Source organism: Thunnus thynnus, chromosome 7 (assembly GCF_963924715.1).
Source record: "Thunnus thynnus chromosome 7, fThuThy2.1, whole genome shotgun sequence".
Lineage (NCBI taxonomy): Eukaryota > Metazoa > Chordata > Actinopteri > Scombriformes > Scombridae > Thunnus > Thunnus thynnus.
Genome location: NC_089523.1, coordinates 25,923,789 through 25,946,955, shown reverse-complemented (window position 1 = coordinate 25,946,955; position 23,167 = coordinate 25,923,789). Strand labels below are relative to the sequence as shown.

Sequence of the window (23,167 nt, the reverse complement as noted above, 5' to 3'; positions counted from 1 at the left end):
GCTTGTTCTATGTCAATGTCTGGACAAGGTAAGCAGCATTTGTTGTGTACAGTACCACGGTAACTGACATTGACATTATTATGTATGGGCATGTGTTTTTGTACACAGTTGTCATGCCTGACACATACCGGTTCACGCAAGAGTACACAGTCTGACCCTATGATGCGTTAAGTCAGGGAGATGGTGCTGACAAACTGCTGAGCATCTGGTCTCCAAATGTTCCCTGTGACCCCCTTCCTCTGCTACAGTATCTGCCGGGAATAAGCTGTTCTTGATTTGGACAGGGATCATGTACAGTCAGTCTTCTGAGGTTCCAACTTGTACCACGCTCACGTGACAAAAATAAATACGGAAATCAAGGCAAATGTGACACTTGGGCAATGGCAGGAAAATGGCAGCGGGTCAGTGGAGCAAGAACTAGTCAAATTTGCTATCTTGTCTGAGGTATGCTTGTTGACAGCTGAGATAGCACTTCAGAGACTTTCTTTTTTCTTGTCTTTTTTACTGGAGTGCAGAGCTCCCAGAGGAGGCTGCTTTTGATTGCAGAGATTTAAAAAAGTCCTCTGCTGCCCATTTGAAGAAAATTAGGCCTGACGTGCACCTCCTTACGAATGAGATGTGATCCTTGATGTAAATGCAGACCATGAGCAGAGTGCAGCACCTCTAGCCATTGGAACTTGGTTTGGTAGCTTGGATAGAAAAAGCCAGGATTCAAAGATGTATCAATTGGGGTATTGGCCTTTTGGGAGCAGACGAGCTCCATAACAAACTGACAAAGCCTCAACATATTTTCACTCTCTGTTGTTGTTATGGCTAGCTTGTAAGCTAACACTTCCTACTTACACATCCTCCAGACACGGATTAGCACTCTCTTTGTCATGTTTCTGGTGACCTAACAAACATAATTTAAAAATTCACTTGACTTTTATTTCAGGTTTAGTTTCCAAAAAGCTGTTCGCTCCCTGCTGCTGCTGCTGGAAACGAGGTTAATGTGAACGATGAATCTGAAAAATAACGTAAATTTGCAGATTTAAAATAAAATAATGGAAAAGCAGCTAAAAAGCGCCATAAAGTTGAAGAGTTAGTGACCTCTCTGGGTCAAAATGGGAAATTTTGGAAGATTCAAAGATGATGCTATGTGTTAATTTTGGGAAATAGCACCATTAGTACCCATTTATCTTTGAAAACACCCACCACCAACAGCAGAGAACGACTCGCTGGCCTCAAAAAATGGTTTTCTCTCCTCCCACTTTCATCTTCCTGAAATTCAGCAGGGCACTAAGTATTTGTGGTGTTTCAATCCAACCTGTCAGTGTGCAGGAGCCTTTGCTTTTATCTGCTCTGTTATACTCTCCACATCTGGAGGCCTTCCATCACTAAATCTCTGTGGCTCCACTCTAGATCCCCCCTGTATGTTTAAGCTGTTACAAGAAACAGAGCTGCTTGACCTTTTCATTCAGCTGCCCAGGCTGAGGAAAGACACATAGTGTCTGCAGCCGTGGCCAGCCACATGATGATTGCTGTGATTAGTATGCATAAATAAGAAAAGGCAGATCATTAGCACTAATTTATTCATAAAACTGACAGGTCACAAAACAGAGAGGGACTAAAGGTCAGCTAAGTGCCCTCCTTGCTGTATTAAAACATTAGTGTTGAAATATGTGAGGGATATGTTGAAGTTGGCATTTTATAGTGATGTCAGCCAAAGCTCAACCTGCATCTGAGAAAGCTTGAGATACAGCATGACACAGAGGACATTAATTAGGAGTATATTATATAGTACAGTACGTTATTATTAGTCATAAAGCAGCTCTGCCTGTATCAGCTTTGTCATATAAATGATAAAGGAGACACTGATAACAAACTGCGCATCTTTATAGTTTGATTTTTTTTAATACATATTATATTAGCTGGTAACTTGACAGACTCTACAGTATTAGTATACAAAATAATGGCTCATCTCTATCTCAAAGGTTGGAGAAGGACACCCAGCTATATGGTCCAGTTTCAAGGCCTCACCGTTTGATCGATATCTCAGCCTGTGTTTCATCCCCAGAGCCTCTAATGGCAGGAACCTCTGGAGCTGCACTAATGCTATCTGTGTAAAGGGGGGATGGACTCAGACCCCTAACAGCATGCTGACGCTCTCATCTGCAATAAATCCAAGAGCTGGAAAAAGCAACTTCCCAGAGATACTCTACAGACAGAAACGCAGGAGAAAAAGGAGCCTGTCAAAAACCTTCAAAAGAACAACAATAACTCAATGCTGTCTGCCCCATTTATGCACGTTTTTTTGGAGGGGAGCCCTTGAATAATGGCCTCCATATAACAGAGGCTGAGCACCCTGCTGAAGAAAGCTTTGGATGGCAGATACCATGGAGCACATATAGTGGCAATCCACCTCCTCAAGTCTCTGGCCCTGCAGTCTGGATTCACAGAGAGGCACCAAAGTAATGGCTTCCTTATGGGCTCCCGACGCAAGACTGATGGGCTGACAGAAGGTATGTTAAATATCTCCTGTTCTAACTGCTACATCGGGGCTTTGACCTTCTCTAAAACAAGGGCTTAACAAGAGATTCAGAGGGTCAGCTCGGAGGTGATCAGTCACTTGCAGCGTTGCGAGAGGTGGGGCTGGTTTCTCTGAAGGAGGGCTTGGGATTAAAGCTCTAAGGTGTAGTGAGAAAGTCTCTGGATTCTGTACGAGGCTGCGTGTTGTCATCAGTTTGGACGATTAGCTTATGGAACATTTTACAAAAAAGAAAACAATGATAAGCAAAGCTCCAGCAGAGATTAGATAACTTTCTGATATAAGACAGCCCCCTTATAATTAACCACAGAATAATATTGTTTAATTTCTTTGTGATTTGGACTACATAAAGATTAAATCTCTGTTTAAAATACACATTTTAAAGCATATTTATAGAGATTAGTAAAACGGACTGTTGCGCTGTCCACGTCAAATTTTGCCAGATTTTATATTCAACAATGCACATCTCCACCAACTGATGGCATGAAATATTTTAAGAAGCATAGCAGAGAAAGAGACAGGAAAACTTCATATTACAGAGGGAAAAAAGACGAGACAAACAGACAAAGGGAGGCTGAGAGAGAAGGTTGTGAAGAGAAGGAAGAAAAAAAACTCACTTGAGAACAAAGCAGCATGACAAGCTCCACCACTGAGGTGCTTGACTTCATGCACACTAAACCTGTGGAGACAAAACAGATGAACCGAGAACACAATTAGATATAAACCATAATAGTTATTCAACATTCTCATTATTCTATATCTGTGGGATTAATCAGTGGATAGTTATTCCATTATTTATGTAGCAGTCTATGATACTTTATACATCACTCTTAAAAACAGATATTCTAATTGATCCATTGTCTCCAATTTACACTTTATAAAAATGTAAAAAAAACCCCAAAAAACAAATGTTTTCATCTGCACAGAACAGATGCACACAAGTACATGCGAGCACCCCCTGCGCCATACACACACTCACACCTATTTTACATGCACATGCGCTCGCAGAAGTGAACACAGACATTCACAGCTTCTTCCCTCATCTCCATTCTGTAGACGGTGAGAGCCGCAGAAGCAGACAACGCTCTAATGAAACAAGGGCAGGTGTGAAAAGCTCATTTGCAGAAACAATGGCTGCAACTGGTCTCGTATTCTGCACCTCCAGCTCCTTCTGTTACTCTGCAGAGAACCATTAAAGGTGCAGTCATTAGTAAAGAAAAGAAAGCGATTCTCTAGGACTCATTATAGTGTGCCAGGAGTAGAACTCTGTGCCACCACAGCTGCCATTGTTTCATGGATGACAGGGTGTCAATCAGAGGAGAGAGAAGAATATTCTTCATCTAAGATTTCAATTATCATCTTTTTTTTTAATGAGTACATGGCTTGGGCACTGTCCAGTATACAGCATCTACAATATGTGATAGTGGTTTGAGTAGTATGCGTTATTTGTCGTAATAATACAATAATGGTCAGGGAGAGACATGTTTTATGGTAGTACGTAGATGATGAAAAGTTTATCTGTTCAATTTGAACTTCAGCATCAATATGTTATATTTATATTAAAGGGATTATCTGTTATCCAAATGTAAACAACATCGTAGGCCCACCATCAAAACTAAAAACACAAGACGAGCGCCCGCTATGACTGCTACAACACTGGACAACAACAAAATAACAAAATATCTTCAAGTTATTCATGTTCGTAGATGCTTTTAAGTCATAATTCAAATTTTTATTACATTAAATTTTTGTTACATCAGCAATGTTTGTTACTTTCCCCGTTAACTGGATGAGAAACACACAAAATGTACATATTTCATAAAGTCAAACTCTTGTTTTGTATGTGATTTTAGCTCAAATTTATATGGTAAAAACACTTAAGGATGAACCATTATTATATTCAGAACACTGGGCTGGTTGCTACTTTTACATCATTCTCTATTCATGAATGGAGACTGTCCGAGGGAGCGTATTGTAAATACTCTGAAAGGATGTGACCCTACTCTTGTACACACAGTGCCATGGCTGACCTCTTGTTATAGCAGTGACATGTTGAGCCATAAGTCAGTCCAGTCTGACACAGGAGTCAGGTGGCCAACTGACCCTGGCCTTGTGCTGGTAGACAAACTAAATGCATTCAATTTAAACACGGCCTGCCAGTCCTTTCCTGTAAACAGGGCAGGGTTAAGGCGCGGGTGAATGTGGCATTGTGGGGTGATGTGCCGGCAGGCTGGGCCACGCAGGGGACAGCGAGAAGCAGGCGGCAGGCATCACAACAGCAGCAGTGTTCGCACACAGGCCTTACCCACCAACTCCAAGTGTAAAGCTCAGGGTGCACTCAACATAATTGCCGCAGTGACCACATGTCTGCAAGGGGAGGGGGGGGGGGGGGGGGGGGGGGGGGGGGGGGGGGGTGAAGGAATAGGGTGAGGCGAAGGGGCACACGGGGCACAGGGGGGCTCGACCTCGGGCAATCTAAGGAGTGATGGATGGCTGGTAATTACTGGTAAATGGAGCGCCTTTGCACTACAGCACAGTATTTCAACTGTGAGCCTGGGAAGGTCCAGGAAGAAAAGGAGAAAGAGAGGGAAGAACAGTAATCTCTGCTCAACCATTTGGATAAACACACTATAACCAGCAAAGACTTAGAGTGGCTCGATAAAGTAAAAAGATTTAAAGCGCATGTGATAAATCAGTGCGTTTGTTTTGTCTGATAAACCTACTGTAATCCATGTCAGGGTGCACTTTTCTCAGACCCGGACAGGGTTAAACATGTCTGGTGAAGAGTGCTGAGGCCCGAGCTGTCTATCTATGACCTTGTTTGTGGGGTTACACTCTCAGCTCAGCTCTGGTTTGTCAGCTTGGTCAGTCTGCTGACAGACTTTGAGTGAAAGGGTAACAGACATATTCACACTTGTCAAGGCTATGCTACCTGATTTTTCATTCCTTTCTCCTGAACTCGAGCGAGTAGCTTTAGCCACATGTACATGGCATATCCACATGTCTGTTTACATATGTATATAATGTGTGGTGTATGCATGATGTATGGAGGAAGGGTTTGTGGAACTTAACTGCCTGGGACTCTGAAAATGGAAACATTTTTAAAAAATGCGATTAGTAATACTTTAAATGTCCTTTTAATGACTGTAGACGAGAACTTAATTCATCATTAATGTATTAAATAAACAGGAACCTGCTCACATGTAAGCTTGCTAATGTTGATTACTGTTGAAACTTAAATAACTTTAACAAACTCCTGATTTAAGAGAATATATTTTTCTTAAAATTGCAGATCCAACAGTTTTAAAACAAAATGAACTGAGCAAATACATGAAATTTTGTTCAAATATTTGTTCAGGGAAGAGGACAAGTGGCATCAGACTATATCTTTCAGGAACCGGCTTTTAATAAAGTCACAGCGGCGCATTCTTTCAGCCTGCTGTCATTCTCTGCATAGACCTCTGAAAGTAATATCGGTTTAGCTTACTGTTAAAAGAACAGACTTTGGCAGTGAAAAAAGGCAGGGAGATCATTTTGCTTTATGCAAACTTCAAGACAAGAGACTGGAGGCCACACACATACACTCTGCACTGCGCACACATGGACAAATGCCTGCAGACACGTTCGCTGCCACACACACACACACACACACACACACACGAGCATGTGTTGGCTGTGGTGGCAGTGTGTTCTAGTGAATAGAGGCCAAAACAAGCCTGAGGAATAGAGTGGCAGTGCACACAGATGCAGGCAGAGAGTCCCTGAGGTTAGGCACAAGTAACACTGTGAGAAGCTGCCAACCTGGGGGCCTGAGGAAGGCACCAGGATCCTTCGCATAGCCACCAGGAAATAAGACTAGAGCCCGGAGTGGAGTGCAGCACAGCTATCACACACTTCTGCAAACACTGTGCACAATTGAACCGGTTGTGCCTTTTGAATATGTGCAATCTGACGGTGGTGATGCTGTTTATGAAAGCTATTATAGTGAAGACATTAGTGATGATGAGGGTTGTGACAAAGAGCACCGCGTCTGCTGAAACACTAATGATTCCAGGTTTCACTCGCAGCGCTATATCACTTTAACATCAACAAAGCATTACTGCATTATCCCTGAAACATTACTGAAAATTTAACAAGGCCTCTGTAAGCATCTATACTTTATTTTATTTTCCGTTTGAATGGATTTGGATTCGACTGTGCAGAAAATCTGCTGAATTGTTTTATGGCACAAAATAGGAAAAAGGTCGACGTTCTTCCAACGTAAATAGAGCTATTGCTTTCAGATTTTGGCAAATGGCAAACAGTCTAGCGAAATCACTTCCCATGAGTTCATTTTGATATTAAAAAAACAACATTTGACCAAAAAAAAGACAAAAATCTCTCTGACACCATGCAACGGAGTCAGTTGGAAATGAAATCTTAGTTTTGAGAACTATTAGTACTAAAAATATCACTGGAAGGAGGCAAAGGCCACCGACGATTTCAACATTTGTTTCAACGTGACATTTGTTGTGACTGTCAAACGCTGATGTTTAAAAATACTACATCTAGGAATAATTCTTAATATGTGGAGTGAATCATAAGGAAGACAAACACACAGAAGCCACGAGATGAATGAAAGAGAAAGCAGATTTAATCACAACGTGACAGATCCCCAGCTTGTGTGCAAAATAGTGACTTTCTTGTCAACACGTACTACTGTGTGTGCATCCATCAACGAGACAACCGGAGAAGTACATACAACGGTAGGGCAGTGGGGTTCGCGCACACAGCTTGAGAACTGCGGTGCTATATTACAACACCTGTACCTTCTATGAGCAACTCCTGTCCGTGGCTGCCCAGCAGGGTGCGTGACAGAAAGGGTGCAAAGTCCACAAAGATCTCTCTCAGCAGGGGTGCCACCTTTTCTAAAGCCCTCTCCAGCTTTGTAGTAATGCTGTAAAAGAGAAAATAGAAGACGTGAAAGCAAATTAAACACCTGAAATACAGTTTTTAGTGTAAGAGATGTAATGTTGCGCCTCAGAATCGACCCACTGCACACAGCTAACAACAGTTAGTGTGTAGCCAGACTGATAGTTCTGGTGGGTGCAGAGGGTAACCAACACATTTCAGAGGATGCAAACCAAGCCAGATATCCATAAGAGCGGTTGCTATCACCGGAGATGTCAATAAGATAACGTTTTATGTCATTAAAAGCCACGAGAACACGTTTGTGGCGTTCAAAGAGGACGTCTCACCGGTTGTTTGCATTCTTTGTTGTGTTACCAGGCTTGCACATGGGATCACAGTTCTACACTGCAGAGGGAAAGTTCCTTATCTTCTACACACTCGCTACATGCTGCTGCCTGACATTATCTAAGCACCTGAGAGAAACTGTGAGCTGGAGTCATGCAGCCATACAACTCAAGACTGTATACAAGCAGAGATATGACTAAAGCTGCAACATATCTCTGTGTGTATACACACAGATACTAGGCAACATGAGGGGAGTTGAAGCTTGTTTTCCCAGCTAAAATGGGCAGAAAGCAGCAGGATAGGGAGAGACTGAGAGAGAAGAGAGGAAAGGTTTGGTTTGGGATTTGTTTGAGTTTGTAGTCAGGTCTTTGGCCCTGTGTGTGCATGTGTGAGGTGTAATCTGCCTTCTAGCACCTTGGGAAAACATAGCAGAGGGATGACAGACTAGTAGAGAAAACAGGGTGCAGGGGGGGTCTACTGTAGGTGACTAATGTAAATTTCCTTGCCTAAGACACTGGCCTGCACCTCTGGAGGCTGCCTGTAATCCTGTCATGGAGCTAAAGGGTTTGAGCTCAGGAGGTGTCAGTCCCTGGCGTAGTGGACACTGGTCCACTTCACAAAAGGCACTGAAATAGAAAGAAAAATGAAAAAATGAAACCACAGGCAGTACTTGCTTCATGTTGTTTTGTGACTTAAAGGTTAGGCCCATGAACCAATTATATTTTCAACTGTTTCATCTTTGGTATTACTAAAAAAAAAACAACATTTATTCAGTAGACTGGAAAAGGCAATTTAGCTTGAATATTTTTTTCTCCATCTGAAATATAAGTTCGGCATCAGGAGGCTCTTCTGCGAGATAGTACTATCATTGACTTCACAGTTACGCTAAGTGATGTCGGTTACTGCTGCCATGGCAACTGACTCTCTGTTCCTCTGGCAGAACATGCAGAGGCAAAGAGAAAGAGAGAGAGAGAGAGAGAGAGAGACTCCAGAGAAAGACCTGAGCTCCCAGCAGTCAGTGGGAGAGCAGGACTAAGGATGTCTGTCACAAACTATTAGAGCAAGAGGAGATGAGTCAAGGTCACAACGAGATACACACAAAGAAATACACAATTGTTAAACACAAAATAGTAAGTCAAACTTCATCGTAGCGTTTACATAAACCCACCTCAAATATACCTTGTTGTAGCATTTTATTTTGATGACATAGAAACAAAGAAAATCTTTTAAATTAAAGGTGAATATGAAGACATTGTAGTTCAAATCAGATCAGGTAATAGTATCAATTAGTTAATCAGTTCAAAATAGAAAAATAACATGTTTGAAAGATAAGATCCAAACACAACTTTGCAGATGAACAGATGTACGTAAGTCACAGGTGAGTTTATTAACACAAGAAATAAGAGTAAGGGGGAACAGAGAGGGCCCTGTTGTACCTCATGTTTTCCACTGTGTCTTCAGGCATGGGGGCCACCGTCTGCACGGCCGGTAGATTCTTACTGGTGGCTCCGTTGACAAAACTGGAGGAAGAGGAACTGTTAGAAGCGGCAGCATCAGTGGCTCCTGCGGGGAAGAAAGACAGAAGAGCAGCGCAAGAATAATAACCGATGTGTTAATAATATTTATTAATTTTACAGAGAGGTGAGGATTATTTTTTAGTCAATGAAAACACATTTACAATATATTTTCAGTATCTTAGTACTATTAAGTTGTCAAACATTAAAAACATTACTGGTCTCTGTCACCTCCAGAGACCATAAACTTATGTGATGCCTCGCAGACTGAAGTAATTTAAAGAAAAAGAAGAAAAAAAATGGTGGAAAAGTGGAAAAAACAGAGCCGCAATCTGGCTCTTATCAGTGGACTGCATCAGTCAGCGCAAATTTCGACCCAGTCAAACAATGAAAACACGGTAACAGTGTACCATATCTTTTAACTAAATCCAAATCCACCTGAGCTGGTTGTTCAAACTGGTGTCAGCAGCAACATATGGAATTATTTTGCTTACTGAGACAACAAAGATGAAGAACCAACCGACATACCGAATCTGTGACAGACTTGAAACAACATCCCCGTCAAATTTTTACATATTACACTTCCTGTACGTACGCTTTCTGTATCACAGCAAAATTAAGGTATTGTGACGACGGTAATTCAAAGATGAGCGTTAAGTCACATCTTCTTGGCGGTATACGCCCGAGCATAAAATCATTCTGACTGTCCTTGTGAGAGGTTAAAACCAGAGAAAGTGAGATCATGGGGTCTGGGTTAGAGCCTGTGGCTTTAGCTGAAAGAACACTTTGACTTGGATGCATTTCTCACATTCCTGCAGAGGGGCTCAGAGAGGAGAGGGAGATTTTTTTTTTTTTAATAGAGCACATTAAAAAGGTGTTGGAGTTCCTAATGGCTCTTGGTGTTAAGTGGCTCCTTTCAGAGGCCCAGACTACAGGAGCCTTGAGGTGGAACAGGCTCGATGCAGCAGATCCCCAGGAGAAGCAACGTGACAGCGGGGGGGGGGGTGGGAGAAGGGCACGCTGTCAATCAGATGGGAAAACACTACACAGGCGAGCACTATTAAAAAGACATTTGGTTAATTCTATAATTCAAATAGATTAAAAGGGAATTGTTTGACTTGGTTGCATCAGAAGGAATCCTTGGGACTGAAACACAGGTTTTATTTTGGCAGTGCACAAAGTTGCTGCAGACACTGATAGAAAGGTAAAGAGCGCCATCTGGTGGTATGACCCTCTGCATTGGAATAGAAGATCACATGACCTAGCAGATGGAAAACGGTTTGATCCTATTTTTGGGATGGCATCAAAGAAAGAAAAAAACTGACTTTGTCATTAGATGAGCAGTAATTACTCAAATTAAGCACTCACAAATTGCTCTAAAGTAGTATTATTTGAAAATTAACCACATTACCAGGCCTGATTGACATATTTAAATAGTGTAAGTATGTTCCGGTAACCTTGTGCATGACCTACCCGTGGTGTTGATCATGCTTTTGGGGGTTGCAGAGGCAGCGGCGAAGATATTAGGGGTGCTGCCAGCTGTCAGCCCGGCAGAGGTGCTGCTGCTGCTGCTTCCCACTGTATTAACTGTTAGGCTGCCAGGAGAGGGCTTCTTCACAGGCACCACCACACTCCTGCAGGAAACACACACATACAATATGCTTCATTCACACATTCACATAATTAAATTATTCTAACAAACTGAGTCTCAGAAATTTGGTAGAAATTCAACAGAGCTCACATGGCAATACTTTGTGCAGAGTGAACAGCGGTGGATGCAAAAAAAAAAAAAAAGGGCAGCAGAGTGCAGTGAAGAGGAAGAGCTGGAGGGTCTATGCTCTTTGATTAGCGAGTACCTTCCCTGCCAAAGTGCCTTTGAGCAAGGCACTGAATCATTCAGGGTGCTGCAGTAACCGCAGGTGATGACTACAGACTCAATTTGTGATAACTCGGTAGAATTATTTATATACTCTCACTAATGGCCTTAACATAATAAAAAGACTGTGTAAAATAAATGCTTTCAGTTTTGTCAGAGTGTTATAATTGAGCCCAGTGGCTGAGAATTGGAGTTTGTAAACTAGCCTTGTGTCAGGGGTTGAGATCAGATTAGCCGGCTACAGTAGCAGGTTAGCTTCAGGACATAAGTTGTCATAATAAAACTAACTTTAGTTAAGCCAGAATCTGGAACAGAGGTTTTTTTGGCCCTGGTCACAGGACAGAAAATGAATTTGGATTCAACAGTTAACTTTCTAATCATCCTTTCTGGCGTACTCATCAGACCATGGTGGATAAAAAATTAAATTCTTTCATGTTCTTTGAGAAAAAGGAGAACAGCGATGATCTTCACAGTCTCTCACTGCTCTCAGGCCCTGCCAGCATGAGCATGCCCAGACATTAGTCAGAACATTTGAGAAAGGTAAACATCCTGACCTGTAACTCCATCTTTCAGCATAACGTATGCAATGCAAACACACACACACACACACGCATACACACACACAGGAGGCTAAAGTAAATAACCTAAGGGCAAGAGGCCAGCCAGGCAGCTACTACACTTTCCCTTACATCTGCTCTTGCCACCGGTGGCCCTCTGCTGCCCTCTGCTCCGCTCAGACGAGCTGAAAACATACCAGACTCTAATGAGAGGCTCTCCAGGAGCAAGTTGGCAGTTGTTACTGACACGCATTTGCATAGATACTGTGTGTGTGTTCCAACTGACAAAACTATGGCTCATTGAGCACAAGATTCAAGACCTTTCTATTTGGCATTTGCTCTATACAGACATACAGTGCAGCATCTGGTTTTGACAGGCAATACATATGTAGAGTGTTAGACATATTTGCATGTTATGACCTATATATACTGCAGGTTTTTAGACTGTGTACCTAGATAGATCGAGGTTTAAATCTTCTTCTGAAGGAGCGTGGGGCGAGAGATTGCTCCAAACTGACTGAGATGTCAGGATGAAAGATGAATAATTATGCACGAGAAGTCAACAAGGAATCTAAAAATACCATGGCTTCCCTTTTATTAGAAGCTACTGTACTAAACATCACATGCTTTTAAAAGAGAAAGAAGCAGAGCTCATGAATGAAACATGTGAAGGAAAGCTTGTGGAGTCTTGAGATGAAAGTTACACTTGTGACCTCATGTAACAGCCCGGGGAAGCACGGACACAACACTAACCCACCAGACTTTTTTTTGTTCACATGCAATCTGATTGGCCGAGGATTAAAGATGATGCAGTGAACTTGGCCCCGCGAGAGCTCCCTGACAGGAAAGAGAAGGAAGGCTTGTCCTTATCAGGTCTGCGAGTTGGCCTTTGGGTTTGTGAGGGTGCCAGATAATGTCTTGTCCAATCTCCTGCAGTTACTCTGGGTGACACAGGCCAGGCCTCTGCTCTGTCATGAACTAAGCCTGCTGTCATCTGAAGCAAATCCCTAGAAATCTTCCCTCAACAAAACAACACAGACTTTTACTGTTTTATGTTGCTTTTATGTATCCACAGTTCCTCTCTTAGATGAGGTAAAACATGCTGGACTTCAAGGGAAACAAATCTAACTTGGATTAGATGTATTTCCGGCTTTATGGTAATTTATCTTGCATCCCTTTATACAACTGATTTCTGAACATCATCAAAGCTGTGTTGTTTTATGTAACAGATGAGATGACTCTGTAGGTACTTTCTACAGAAAAAAAAAAGATTATATTACACATTACAATACCAAAACTAGCGCTTAAATACTTTTTTTTTTAAAAATTCAGATCAAAATCAACTCAATCGCACACAGGAGTAAGAAAGAGTCGGAGAAAGCTTGAAAGCTTACTGAAATATTAATATCTCCAGAGATACAGCTGTGCTCTGAAGAGCACTGATGACAAGTATCATTTATTTAGTAGATTTCTGTACTTGTTTCCTCTATGAAATCTCATTGACACATATCAGAACATCACTAGCATGTTTTGATCGTAGGAAGTGGGCGTGAATGTAATCTTGCTTTCCAAATTTATTCCTCACTTGTGTCTTTCCAAGCGGGTGCCTGCCTTTTCTTTGGCATAGCTGGGAACGTTACATTACATCTACAGGATGTTGATAAAACATGAACCTCTTTTAATGAATAATTCAATAGCTGAGTGCTCATGAATCATGTATAGATTATCTAGTGCATATTTTATAGGATTGTCTTAATTGAGTTGCACAGAATAAAGCAAGGATTAATCTTGGAATGAATATTAATGAGGTGTGCGGCTGTGGGAGATGAGTGTGGTGTAAAGTATAACCAAAGAAATGTTTCCTTTATAAATTCAACAGGCAGGAGTTAATCTAATAGTGCTCTATTTAGTAATACGAGATAGAGAGGAAATATGCTTAAATTCCATTTGCAAATTCAATTAAAACCAATTATCATTGCTCTCCGTCATGTGTAAAGTAAAATATGTGGGAACAAACAATATCTCACACAGCTAACATGGAGACTTTTTGGGAAGATGACATGAAAAGAGAGGAAGTTGAGGATTATTGAAGTATTTCTGTACTGTATCCCCATCTGGTCTACGGAAAATGCGGATGTTGAGCAATTTCAACCCCTCCTCTTTGAAAGTCTCTACTAGAGGGGCTCTGAGATGACTGCCCCTGTGCGCTCCACTTTAAGCCATTTTTCCCTTCCTTTTTCTTTTTTGATGTTGTCACTCCCAATCTATTGCCGCCCTGACAGACAAATGAAAGGGCTGTCCGTGGCTGGCAGCTCATTTCGCTGGCAGGTGGCAAACAATTAGACACAGCAAATAGAGGCTGGAGGTGGGGGGGGGGGGAGTGACATGAAAAGCATGAGACAAAGTTGTATATGTGGTCGGGAGGGTTTTGTGTGAAAGCATTTCAAAAATAATACACTTTGCCGTAGCAACTCATTTCAGGCTGCCAGTTCCTATTACGGGTGTGAGCGGTGAGGGCGACAGGGCTGGCCGTGGTGTGGCGGGAGGTCGCTTCTGTTTAATCTGTCATCAACGCCCTGGAGACCCCCCCACCACCCTCTCAGCTGTCCTCTCCTCCATGTACTCCTCCCCGTCTTCTCCCCCTATTCATCGGGCTCACCTCATCCCAGCTCAGCAGCAGCAGCAGCATATATGAAAAAAAAGAAGGGAGGTCCCATTGTTTCCTCCTGACTCACGGTTACCTCTGCGTCCCTCCTTCTCTCTCGGGCTGGGCGGCGACTACACAGACTCACATGAAAACTACTACCAGAGGACCTATGGACTTTTTTTTGTTTGTGCTAAACCAACTTAAATTACTTTTTTTTTTTTTAAAAATACATTTTTTAACCAAAGGAGACAGAGATCAGAGGAGAGCTGAAGCTTGAAATCCCTGTAGGAGCAGGTTTGTAAACTTCCAAATCCAGACAGATTACTGTGTAGTTTTATCTGAGTCAGGAATGTAAATAAACCCCAGCAGAGCCACAGTATTTCAGAGATCTTTTCAAACACAAAAATTCTTCACAGTGGGGGATGAGTGCAATACAAGTGGCCTGAAATGAATAATTTGTGGCATGCTGCTTAGAAACCATTAGTGGTATACTGGATAAGTAAAATAAACCCAAAGGATTAACATCAGTAGTCTACGGTGGATTGAGTGATGACAAACACAAACACACACCTTAAATGGCTAGCGACCTTTGCTACCTATCCTTGAGAAATGAATGATGTCGTCATACACAATATATTTTTTTTTGCTTGGCTTTAATTAAGTTTACTTTACCTATAAAGAACAATCTAAATCTTCAAATGAGTTAAAGTACCATACCAGTGGGGTTTTTTTTGGCTCCTTAACTACAAATGGTGAACTGTATACTTTGTGTTTTTGGTTCTCATTTTAAATGCATGCTGTACAATCCCAGATTTTTTATTCATTTTTCCTACCATTCTACCCTTCATTTCTATTCATTTCCATTAGCCTAAAATTAGTGAAAAAATACTAGCAGATTCTTGAAAATAGCTTGAAATGTGTAATCCATCGCAGTGAACATCAAGTCTGCATTCATTGTTTGTCAAGTTAAATTACTGTTGCAGTGCAATAAATTTGCACTTAAACTGTATTACCCAGCAATCATAATGTGACTTGTGATAAATATTAATGCTGATTTAATACAGACTTAATATTCACTTTGATGGATTTGACAAAAGGAGGTTTGCTAATTGATTTTAAGACTGAAAAGAAATGAATGGAAACTCGTGAGTGTTGGAAAAGAAGATTAAAATACATCTAAAAATCTAAAATACAACATGGGTTGCAAAATAATTAGCTCTCATGCTAAGTGCACATGTTTGTAGTAAACGGGCTACAACAGACAAAAACCTGGTTCACTGACGCAACACGCAGAAGTTGCGATATTAATTCACCACAAAGATTTTCTGCACAACAGGCTACAAAGCGATGACCCTTCCTCACCTGTCAAAGGAGTGAAACTGCATGGGCAGCATGGCCTGAGCCTGGGCCTTGGCAGCATGGTCTGGGTAGGACACAGGCTCCAGACCAGCCTCCATGCCGTCCACTGGGGATGCCACCAGGCTCTTCAGAATCTCCTTGACATTGATGCCCTTGTTGGGCTGGCTAATACTGACGATGGAGGAGGGTGGTTTCAGTACCTCCACACTGGGGGACTCAGACAGGCTCTCTTGTGACTTCTTTACCTCTGAGGAGAGGGTAGATAAGAGCTCGCTCATGACATCCGGACCTCCTGCGCCGTGGTCCAGGTCAGACCCATTAAGGATACTGGCTACCTGCTCCTCTCCGATACCGGAGTCTGTGTGGGGAAGAGAGCCTTCCATGTGGAGGTCTTCTAATGGTGCAGACTGGTCTTTACTGCTGTCAAATGTTAGTGGTGTTTCTGTAGAACAGTCAGGCAAAGACTACAGTTAGCCATTTAAAGACATTATATAGGTACAATACAAATAGCATTATAAGGGAAGTGTTTCTTTGATCTGACAATGATGTGACACAAAACTGGTCTTCCTGATGCACAGTTAGGAATTCAGTGTCTACAATAAAGGGGACTGAAATGTGTCAAATTATTGTGTAAATATGAATTACCATTTATGAACAGTACCAAAACCCAAAGTTAGAACCAGCTAATGTTTGGTGTTTTTACTGGATAAAAGAGTTTGATGATATTAAATGTATGTCAGTCACTACTGCTATATTGATCAAAATATCAGATTTATTGATGATTGCTAAAAGATACCAATACCAACAGAAAAACCGCATGCCTGTGCTTGCTTTAGATTCCTAGCCAAAGAGTAAATTTAGCATGTGCAGAAAAACCCATGTGCCAGCTCAGCTTCTTAGATCTCTCTCCAGAAGCTCTGATCCTCTGGTGCGATTATCTCTCTGTTATTCTCCCTCTATGCTAATAAAACATGAATCCTTTTCTTTAGCCTCTTCCTGCCTAAAGCATTGGTATATTTATTTAACTGCTTTGAAACAATGACAGAGGATTCAGATAGCTGCTCTATTATTTTGGTACATAATATACTGTACATTGTACCTCTTTCTATACGTGAGATGTTGGGCATAAACGGAGAATTCCTACTTTGAAAATGCACTGTCTATAAAAGGGACCGACTTGACCCAATAAAGTGTTTGCTGAATTTGCCAACAACCTGCAGAGGAGCCTACCTAGTCTGATTCTGGTTCATCCTGACCTAGTGGTTACCTACATGCAAGGCCAGCCCTATTAATATTCATCACATGCCCCCTAACGAGGTCAGCAGGGCCTGATTTAGCCTGCAAGTTGTCTGGCTTCCTGGTCTATCACAGACAATCGTCTGCCACATGCCGTCTGGAAAATTCCCCCATTTTCTGGTGAAATTTATGAAGGCGGCAGTGTGCCTCTCTCCTCCCAGCAACCTCTATGATCCCATTCTCCTCTGGTGGATTGCTTGCCTAATGGGCACTGACAGATGGGGCTGAAAATAGCAAGCCTGGCTCCACTGCCCCAAAACCCACAGTAGTTGGCCAGCATGCTGCCGCTTTCTCATCTCTCAACTTCTCACTGCTCATCTTCTTTCCTCATTCTACGTGTATTCAAAGCTTCATATTTCCTTCGGCCCTCTCTCCTCTTCCTCTTGTTTCTTTTATTCACTTCACCTTTTGTCTAAATGGAAGTTGATAAAATATGCTCATTCGTGCGTCTCATAATAGCAAGTTGGCACTGCAGCAGACGTTGCGTTAAACCTTTGTAGGCAGCCGCTGATTTCCTTTCATGTGACTTAATGTATGATTTATGACTGGAGGCATATACTACCTTTCATTTCAGAGAGAACGATGATGCCTATTCAAGTTCATAACTACCATCTACCAGCCCCAATCTCTTTTTGCTTCCACATTTAATTCTGTGCGGTGCAATTAGCAGAGCTCATGAATAAATCATAGGTGAGCCGGTGGAGTGCAGGCAGGGCATCCCTGCTATTTTACTGAATGAGTTCTCAGCTCAAGCTGGCAGCAGCAGAGTATCAGAAAGGACCAAGGACACTTAACATTCATTTATATCAGACACAGTCACCACAAGCTAAGATTAGGTGAGCAAGAAGAATGGATGTGAGAAAGGTAGGGCACAGCTTTCAACACCTGTGCTGGTTGGTGAGTTGATCTCTTGACGCATGCTGCGGCCTGATTGGTTACTTATCCTGGCGGTCTCACGTTGAGGCTCCAGGATGTCGCGGTACTTGGAGACCATGAGGACAGAGATGAAGTACACCACAGCTAAAGCCAGGAATTGGGCTTGCTTACTGTCATCCTGTGGAGAAGAATCACAACACGGTTACACCACTCTCTATTCAAAAAGATCCCATTTCACACAATTTACCACTGCTGCCTGAAATGGTTCCCACACAGTAAAAAAAATGCACCTTGCACAAACCACCATGAAAACACATTCAAGTACTGCCATTGTTCTCTAACATATATCTAATACTTGTTTTGAAAGATGTTGCATATCCATTGAAATGCTGTGGTCTTGTTTTCCACAGATAGTAGCTCAGATGACAAGGACACCTTTGTTGTCTCACCTGTTGATTGAAGGATGTTCCATTGCACACCTGTTTGTCTGCCAAAAAAAAAAAACTAATCCTATTTTCATTCTCTGCAGCCAAGTCTTTGTGATAAACAGTCTTTGTGCATGTTCCACACATACACATACAGACACACACACACACTCACCACATCACGGAACACCACAGCACGCAGTCGATTAATGTCCACGTCCTGCAGAAGGCGATCAGGGTCCTTGATGGGAGACAGGTTACTAGGGACAGTCTCTAAAGCTGTCTAAAGCAGAAAGATAACACAATATCACATGCAGCTCTGTTCGATCAGAGGTTTTTACTCTTACTTTTCTTACGGATTAGAAAATAGACACATATAGAATAGGAAAAAAATGGTGGTACCCCCCCAGTAATGTTTAAATCACACTTAGGGGAACTGACTTATCATCATTAGTCAGGTCACATAATTAGCATGAGGCAAAGTATTACTGTAGGCAAAGTGTTCCTACAGTAAAATGTAATATACAGACAAAATTTCCAATTAGGGGCACAGAAAGTGAAGTTATGGGATTTTGGACAAAAATCAGGTGAGAAACATGACATGTGACATCACATATTGTACCTTGCTGGAAGTCACAGCGTTTTGCAGAATTTCCTGAGTCTTGTTGTTGTTGGGAATGGAAGACTTATTTCCTCTGTCTCTGTGTCTCTGCCTGCACTCCAGACAGTTCCTCACTGCCACACAACACACTGCGCGCACACACACACACACACACACACACACACACACACACAAACACACACACACACACGTACACACAGCATACAAATAGGCTCTCATTTCAGAGTTAAATGGAAATTAAATGTTGATAACATGCATGACCTCTTTAAACTAATCAGTTATCTCTGATGACTATTTGTTCCAGGCTGCCAGGACAGAGGCTGGGAGTAAAATCAGCAGCCAGACTGATTTCACACTGAAGCCTGTGATGAGAAATTGTATGTTTGCAACAAGGACACTGTGAAATCTGAAGGCTATTTCCCATCCCCCAGAGCACAACAAGTCAACAACCCAACAAACACAGGCTCACACACACACAGAGCCACAGGCCCAGACGGATATAGACACAGATATATTCTCACGCACACAGACAAAAATACACAAACATTTGCAATCGCTGCTTTACCTACAAAAAAATTTCACTGAATTTTGATTTTTACTGAGCAGTTGATTCAGTAAAAATCACAATCGAGTAATTCAGCTGTTATCTACATTGCATTCAAACAAATTTAATCAAATCTCCATTATGTACATTCACATTCAGACACACGAGGGCAGAGAGGACCTCATAGAGTCCTATGTGACACACCAATGACAGACTCAAAGGCTACCATTTGCAAAGAGTACCTGATTGCACTGCAAATGATTCTTTCTGCTTGTTATGAATTCTAAAATGATAATCCTGTTATTTCTTACTGCTGGAAACTGCAGTACAACCACACACACACACACACAAACACACACATACCTCCATCACAAGTAATTTACCATACAATTAGCATAGGACTCTTATATTAATTAGCGTTGCTGATCAACCAAGGGGCTTTCAGGGATTACTGGAATTATTAGAATGTGTGAAGAGAATACCGTCACAATCATGATCTCACCGAGTCTCAGGCACTGACGCATCAGGCCGCCAGAGGACATGTTTTTCTCAGCTTCGATCTCGCTAAAGTTGAGGGAGCTCGAGAACACCAACACGTCCACCATGACCATGAGACGGGACAGGAAAGTGATGGCGGTCTCTGAGGACATGCCCTGTGTTGCCTCGATGTTCTCCAACTCCGTCTTACACATCGACAAGGGAGACACCAATCACGTGAAACAAAAGCGCACATGTACAAGATGATCTCTGCCACATTCCTACCTCTAGTTGTCATTAAAGCAATATTTAAATATTTAAAGCGTGGGCTATTAAGATACAGTGAGTTGAGTTCGCTGTCCATCTTCCCAAGGTAACATTTTGAATAATTTTGGGGGTCGAGCAAAAACATACATTACTGGAGCCCGTTGAGCAACCATCTACTTTTCTTTATTGGCTCTCATTTCCTTTGCTTTTAAACATGGAGAGGTTTTCTGATGAAAATGTAAGACAATTATACCATATGCAACAGTCCAGAGGGAGAGGACAATTTTGAATCAATTTAACAAGTGTTAAGCAAAAATTGTTTTTTTGTTTTTGGTGAATACAGTATGAAGTTAAAAGAGAGAAATTAAAATAGCATCAATACTTACCTTGGCGCTCTAGACATGCACAGACAAAATAAACAGAAGAGAATAATTAAAATCCATTTCAATTAAAGACTGCAGATTAAATCTGATAATTACAGTAGATCAATGACAGTAAACATGAGTGACACAAAGGGAAGTTAATTACAAATATAAGAAATGTTATCTACGGAAGCTGAGAACGGCCGTGCTTGCAATTATTTTTTTTAATGCCGTTATCTAGAGATCACGAGTTATTTTATCTCTAGAGGAAAAAAAAAAAAGAGGCAGATTTCTCGAGATAACGAGATAATTTATCACAAGATTTATCACGGGTGGAGCTCTTTCTCATTTGTTCGTTCCTGTCTTCTCCTCTCTCTGTGTCTCCCTTACATGGATAGCTCAACTATGTAGATCAAGCACAAGAAGCCTTCAGGTGGCTCTTAAGTACATGGGTCAAATCTGTCATATGTTGGTACTTATTTCTTCTCTCCACCCCACTTTCCTTTCTCTCATTAAGTCTAATAAAATGAAGATGCTTGAAACGTATTATTTGGTACTTCTTTTACATGAAGCATCCCATCATATTATGATGAGGAGTTAATCAACCTGCCATTTGGCTGTGACACAGATGTCATTAATAAAGTTGCTGTTAATAATGATGGGTACTCTTTGATCTGACAGTTTTCAGCTTAAATCCGTTGCTACAGTTGTCAAGACACCATCTATGTATGCTGGCATGACATTCCTGATCTCTGATAAACATTATAAGTAATAAGAGGAAACAACCATTTGTTTTCTCATGATAACGGGTTGATTATCTCGTTATCTTGAGATAACAAAGCTTGTTTTCTCGAGATAACGAAATAATTAACTTGTGATCTTGAGATAACGGCATTAAAAAAAAAAATTACAAGGACAGCTGTTCTCAGCTTCCATAGTTACCGAAGTAATGTCCTAACCTTTGATTGAATCTGAGCAAATGAAGGTGGCTCCAATCAATAAACACAAACAGGTCTGATTTCCCAAAGGCACATACTGTATACTGTAGTAAACCACTAGCAACCATAGACCAAGTGTTCACATTAACCGACCACTAGATGGCATTATTCCCTTACAGTGAAGACAAGGAGCTGCACTTACAGAGGGAGAGGTGGCCGCTGAGAGCAGGGGCAAGATCCCTCCGCAAGCAATAATGATGTTGTCTACCATTTGTGATATGAGGTGGATGGTGTTGTGGACAAAAATAATGTTCTCATTACTATTGACAAAGTCCATGACAGATTTAGTGGAGTGGCTGCGGAAGAAAGCAGGGAAAAAAAACAGGATTATTATGGGTATAAGCATTTTCACATAAAATAAATCACACAGCAGCTTTACTGTGCAATAAACAAAAAACATTTGGGGCATGTATGAAAAAAAGCTGTTTTCCTTATATATCTAAAACAGCAATAAAACTTATGTTAGCTCTGTTACAGAGGGGGTAATCTGAGTATCACTACCACCACCATGCTCATCCTCCCTCTCTGTCTCCCTCAAGTGCACATAAACCACTTCACACACCTCCTCCAGACATGGACATCACTCTCCAGTGCAAACAGCAGGTCAGTGAGCAGTCTCTGGTGCATGGCTGACCATTTGAACTCTGGAATGCGGAACATAGTGGTGCGTGGCCCGGGGCTGAACTGACGTCGCTGTTCCTCTGTCATGGGTGTCCCCCTGAAGCCCAAGTCCACGCGTATGTCCCTCTCCATCTGAGTGGCTAAGCGGCCCTGTAGACTCTGATGGGAGATTAATTACTCACTAAAACACAGTAAATGAAAGACATGGACATCACATCCCCCAACCCCTGTTCATTATGAGATACTGTATACAGGCTAATTGTTAGTCATCTTATTCCTATTCTTCACCCTTAATGAGATATTATGCCACGGTCATACTGTTCACTGGATGATGAATGGCCAGGCTAAAGTAAGTCCTCATATATTCTCTTCCTGTGGGTAAATAAAAAAATATATCAAGCTCAATACAGCTGATAAACATAAGATGAATGAGTCAGCAAGGTGCTGCACAAAAGTCTGCTTAAAAAGCGGCAGCAATGAATTGAACATGAGCAATTTCACAACAGCAGGAAAAGGTTTAAAAATAAACTCTGCCTCCCACTGTTCCTCCATCAGTGACCCAGGTCTAGGTCAAAGAGGCTGACCTCTGAAAAAGAGCACAGCTCATATGAGATGAGGAGCGCAATGAACAAATCCCGAGCGATTATTGCAGAATATTGCTTTGTCTATATCTACCCTCCTGTTGGCTCAGTCAACTTTTCCAGCAGCCCAGTTTCCTGAGTCTCAGAGGGATACTGCTTGATGTGCACCAGGCCATCCTGTCCCCATTACAAGCAGTGTTGGGGAAGGGAATGATCCCTATGGGTCTTTTAATATAGAACTGTTCACTAAAGGCCAACACATCCTGACAATGGTAAATGGTCTTGCTCCTCACTTTCCACTTTGACCCTGAAGCTCATATGTTTCAGCATTAATAATCCTCTGCTGTTAAATTTGCCTTTGGCTAAGAGCTTTCAGGATATTT

At 41.7% G+C, this 23,167-nt stretch overlaps 1 protein-coding gene across 3 annotated transcripts in view; it reads right to left on the bottom strand.

The window, feature by feature from the left end:
- Positions 1-23,167, bottom strand: part of nbeab (neurobeachin b) — a 205,698-nt gene that overhangs the window by 87,472 nt on the left and 95,059 nt on the right. Inside the window, exons 23-33 of one of the 3 annotated variants that reach the window (XM_067595181.1) lie at positions 22,145-22,362; positions 21,725-21,878; positions 19,981-20,161; positions 18,935-19,062; positions 18,488-18,595; positions 17,897-18,065; positions 15,719-16,157; positions 10,750-10,910; positions 9,199-9,325; positions 7,336-7,463; positions 3,145-3,206 (exon numbers count right to left, since the gene is read on the bottom strand). In XM_067595181.1, coding sequence (XP_067451282.1) covers positions 3,145-3,206; positions 7,336-7,463; positions 9,199-9,325; positions 10,750-10,910; positions 15,719-16,157; positions 17,897-18,065; positions 18,488-18,595; positions 18,935-19,062; positions 19,981-20,161; positions 21,725-21,878; positions 22,145-22,362 — 1,875 coding nt within the window. Of the gene's footprint in view, positions 1-3,144; positions 3,207-7,335; positions 7,464-8,268; positions 8,389-9,198; positions 9,326-10,749; positions 10,911-15,718; positions 16,158-17,896; positions 18,066-18,487; positions 18,596-18,934; positions 19,063-19,980; positions 20,330-21,715; positions 21,879-22,144; positions 22,363-23,167 lie in introns of those variants that run through there. The other 2 variants (XM_067595180.1, XM_067595178.1) reach the window with 2 other exon arrangements.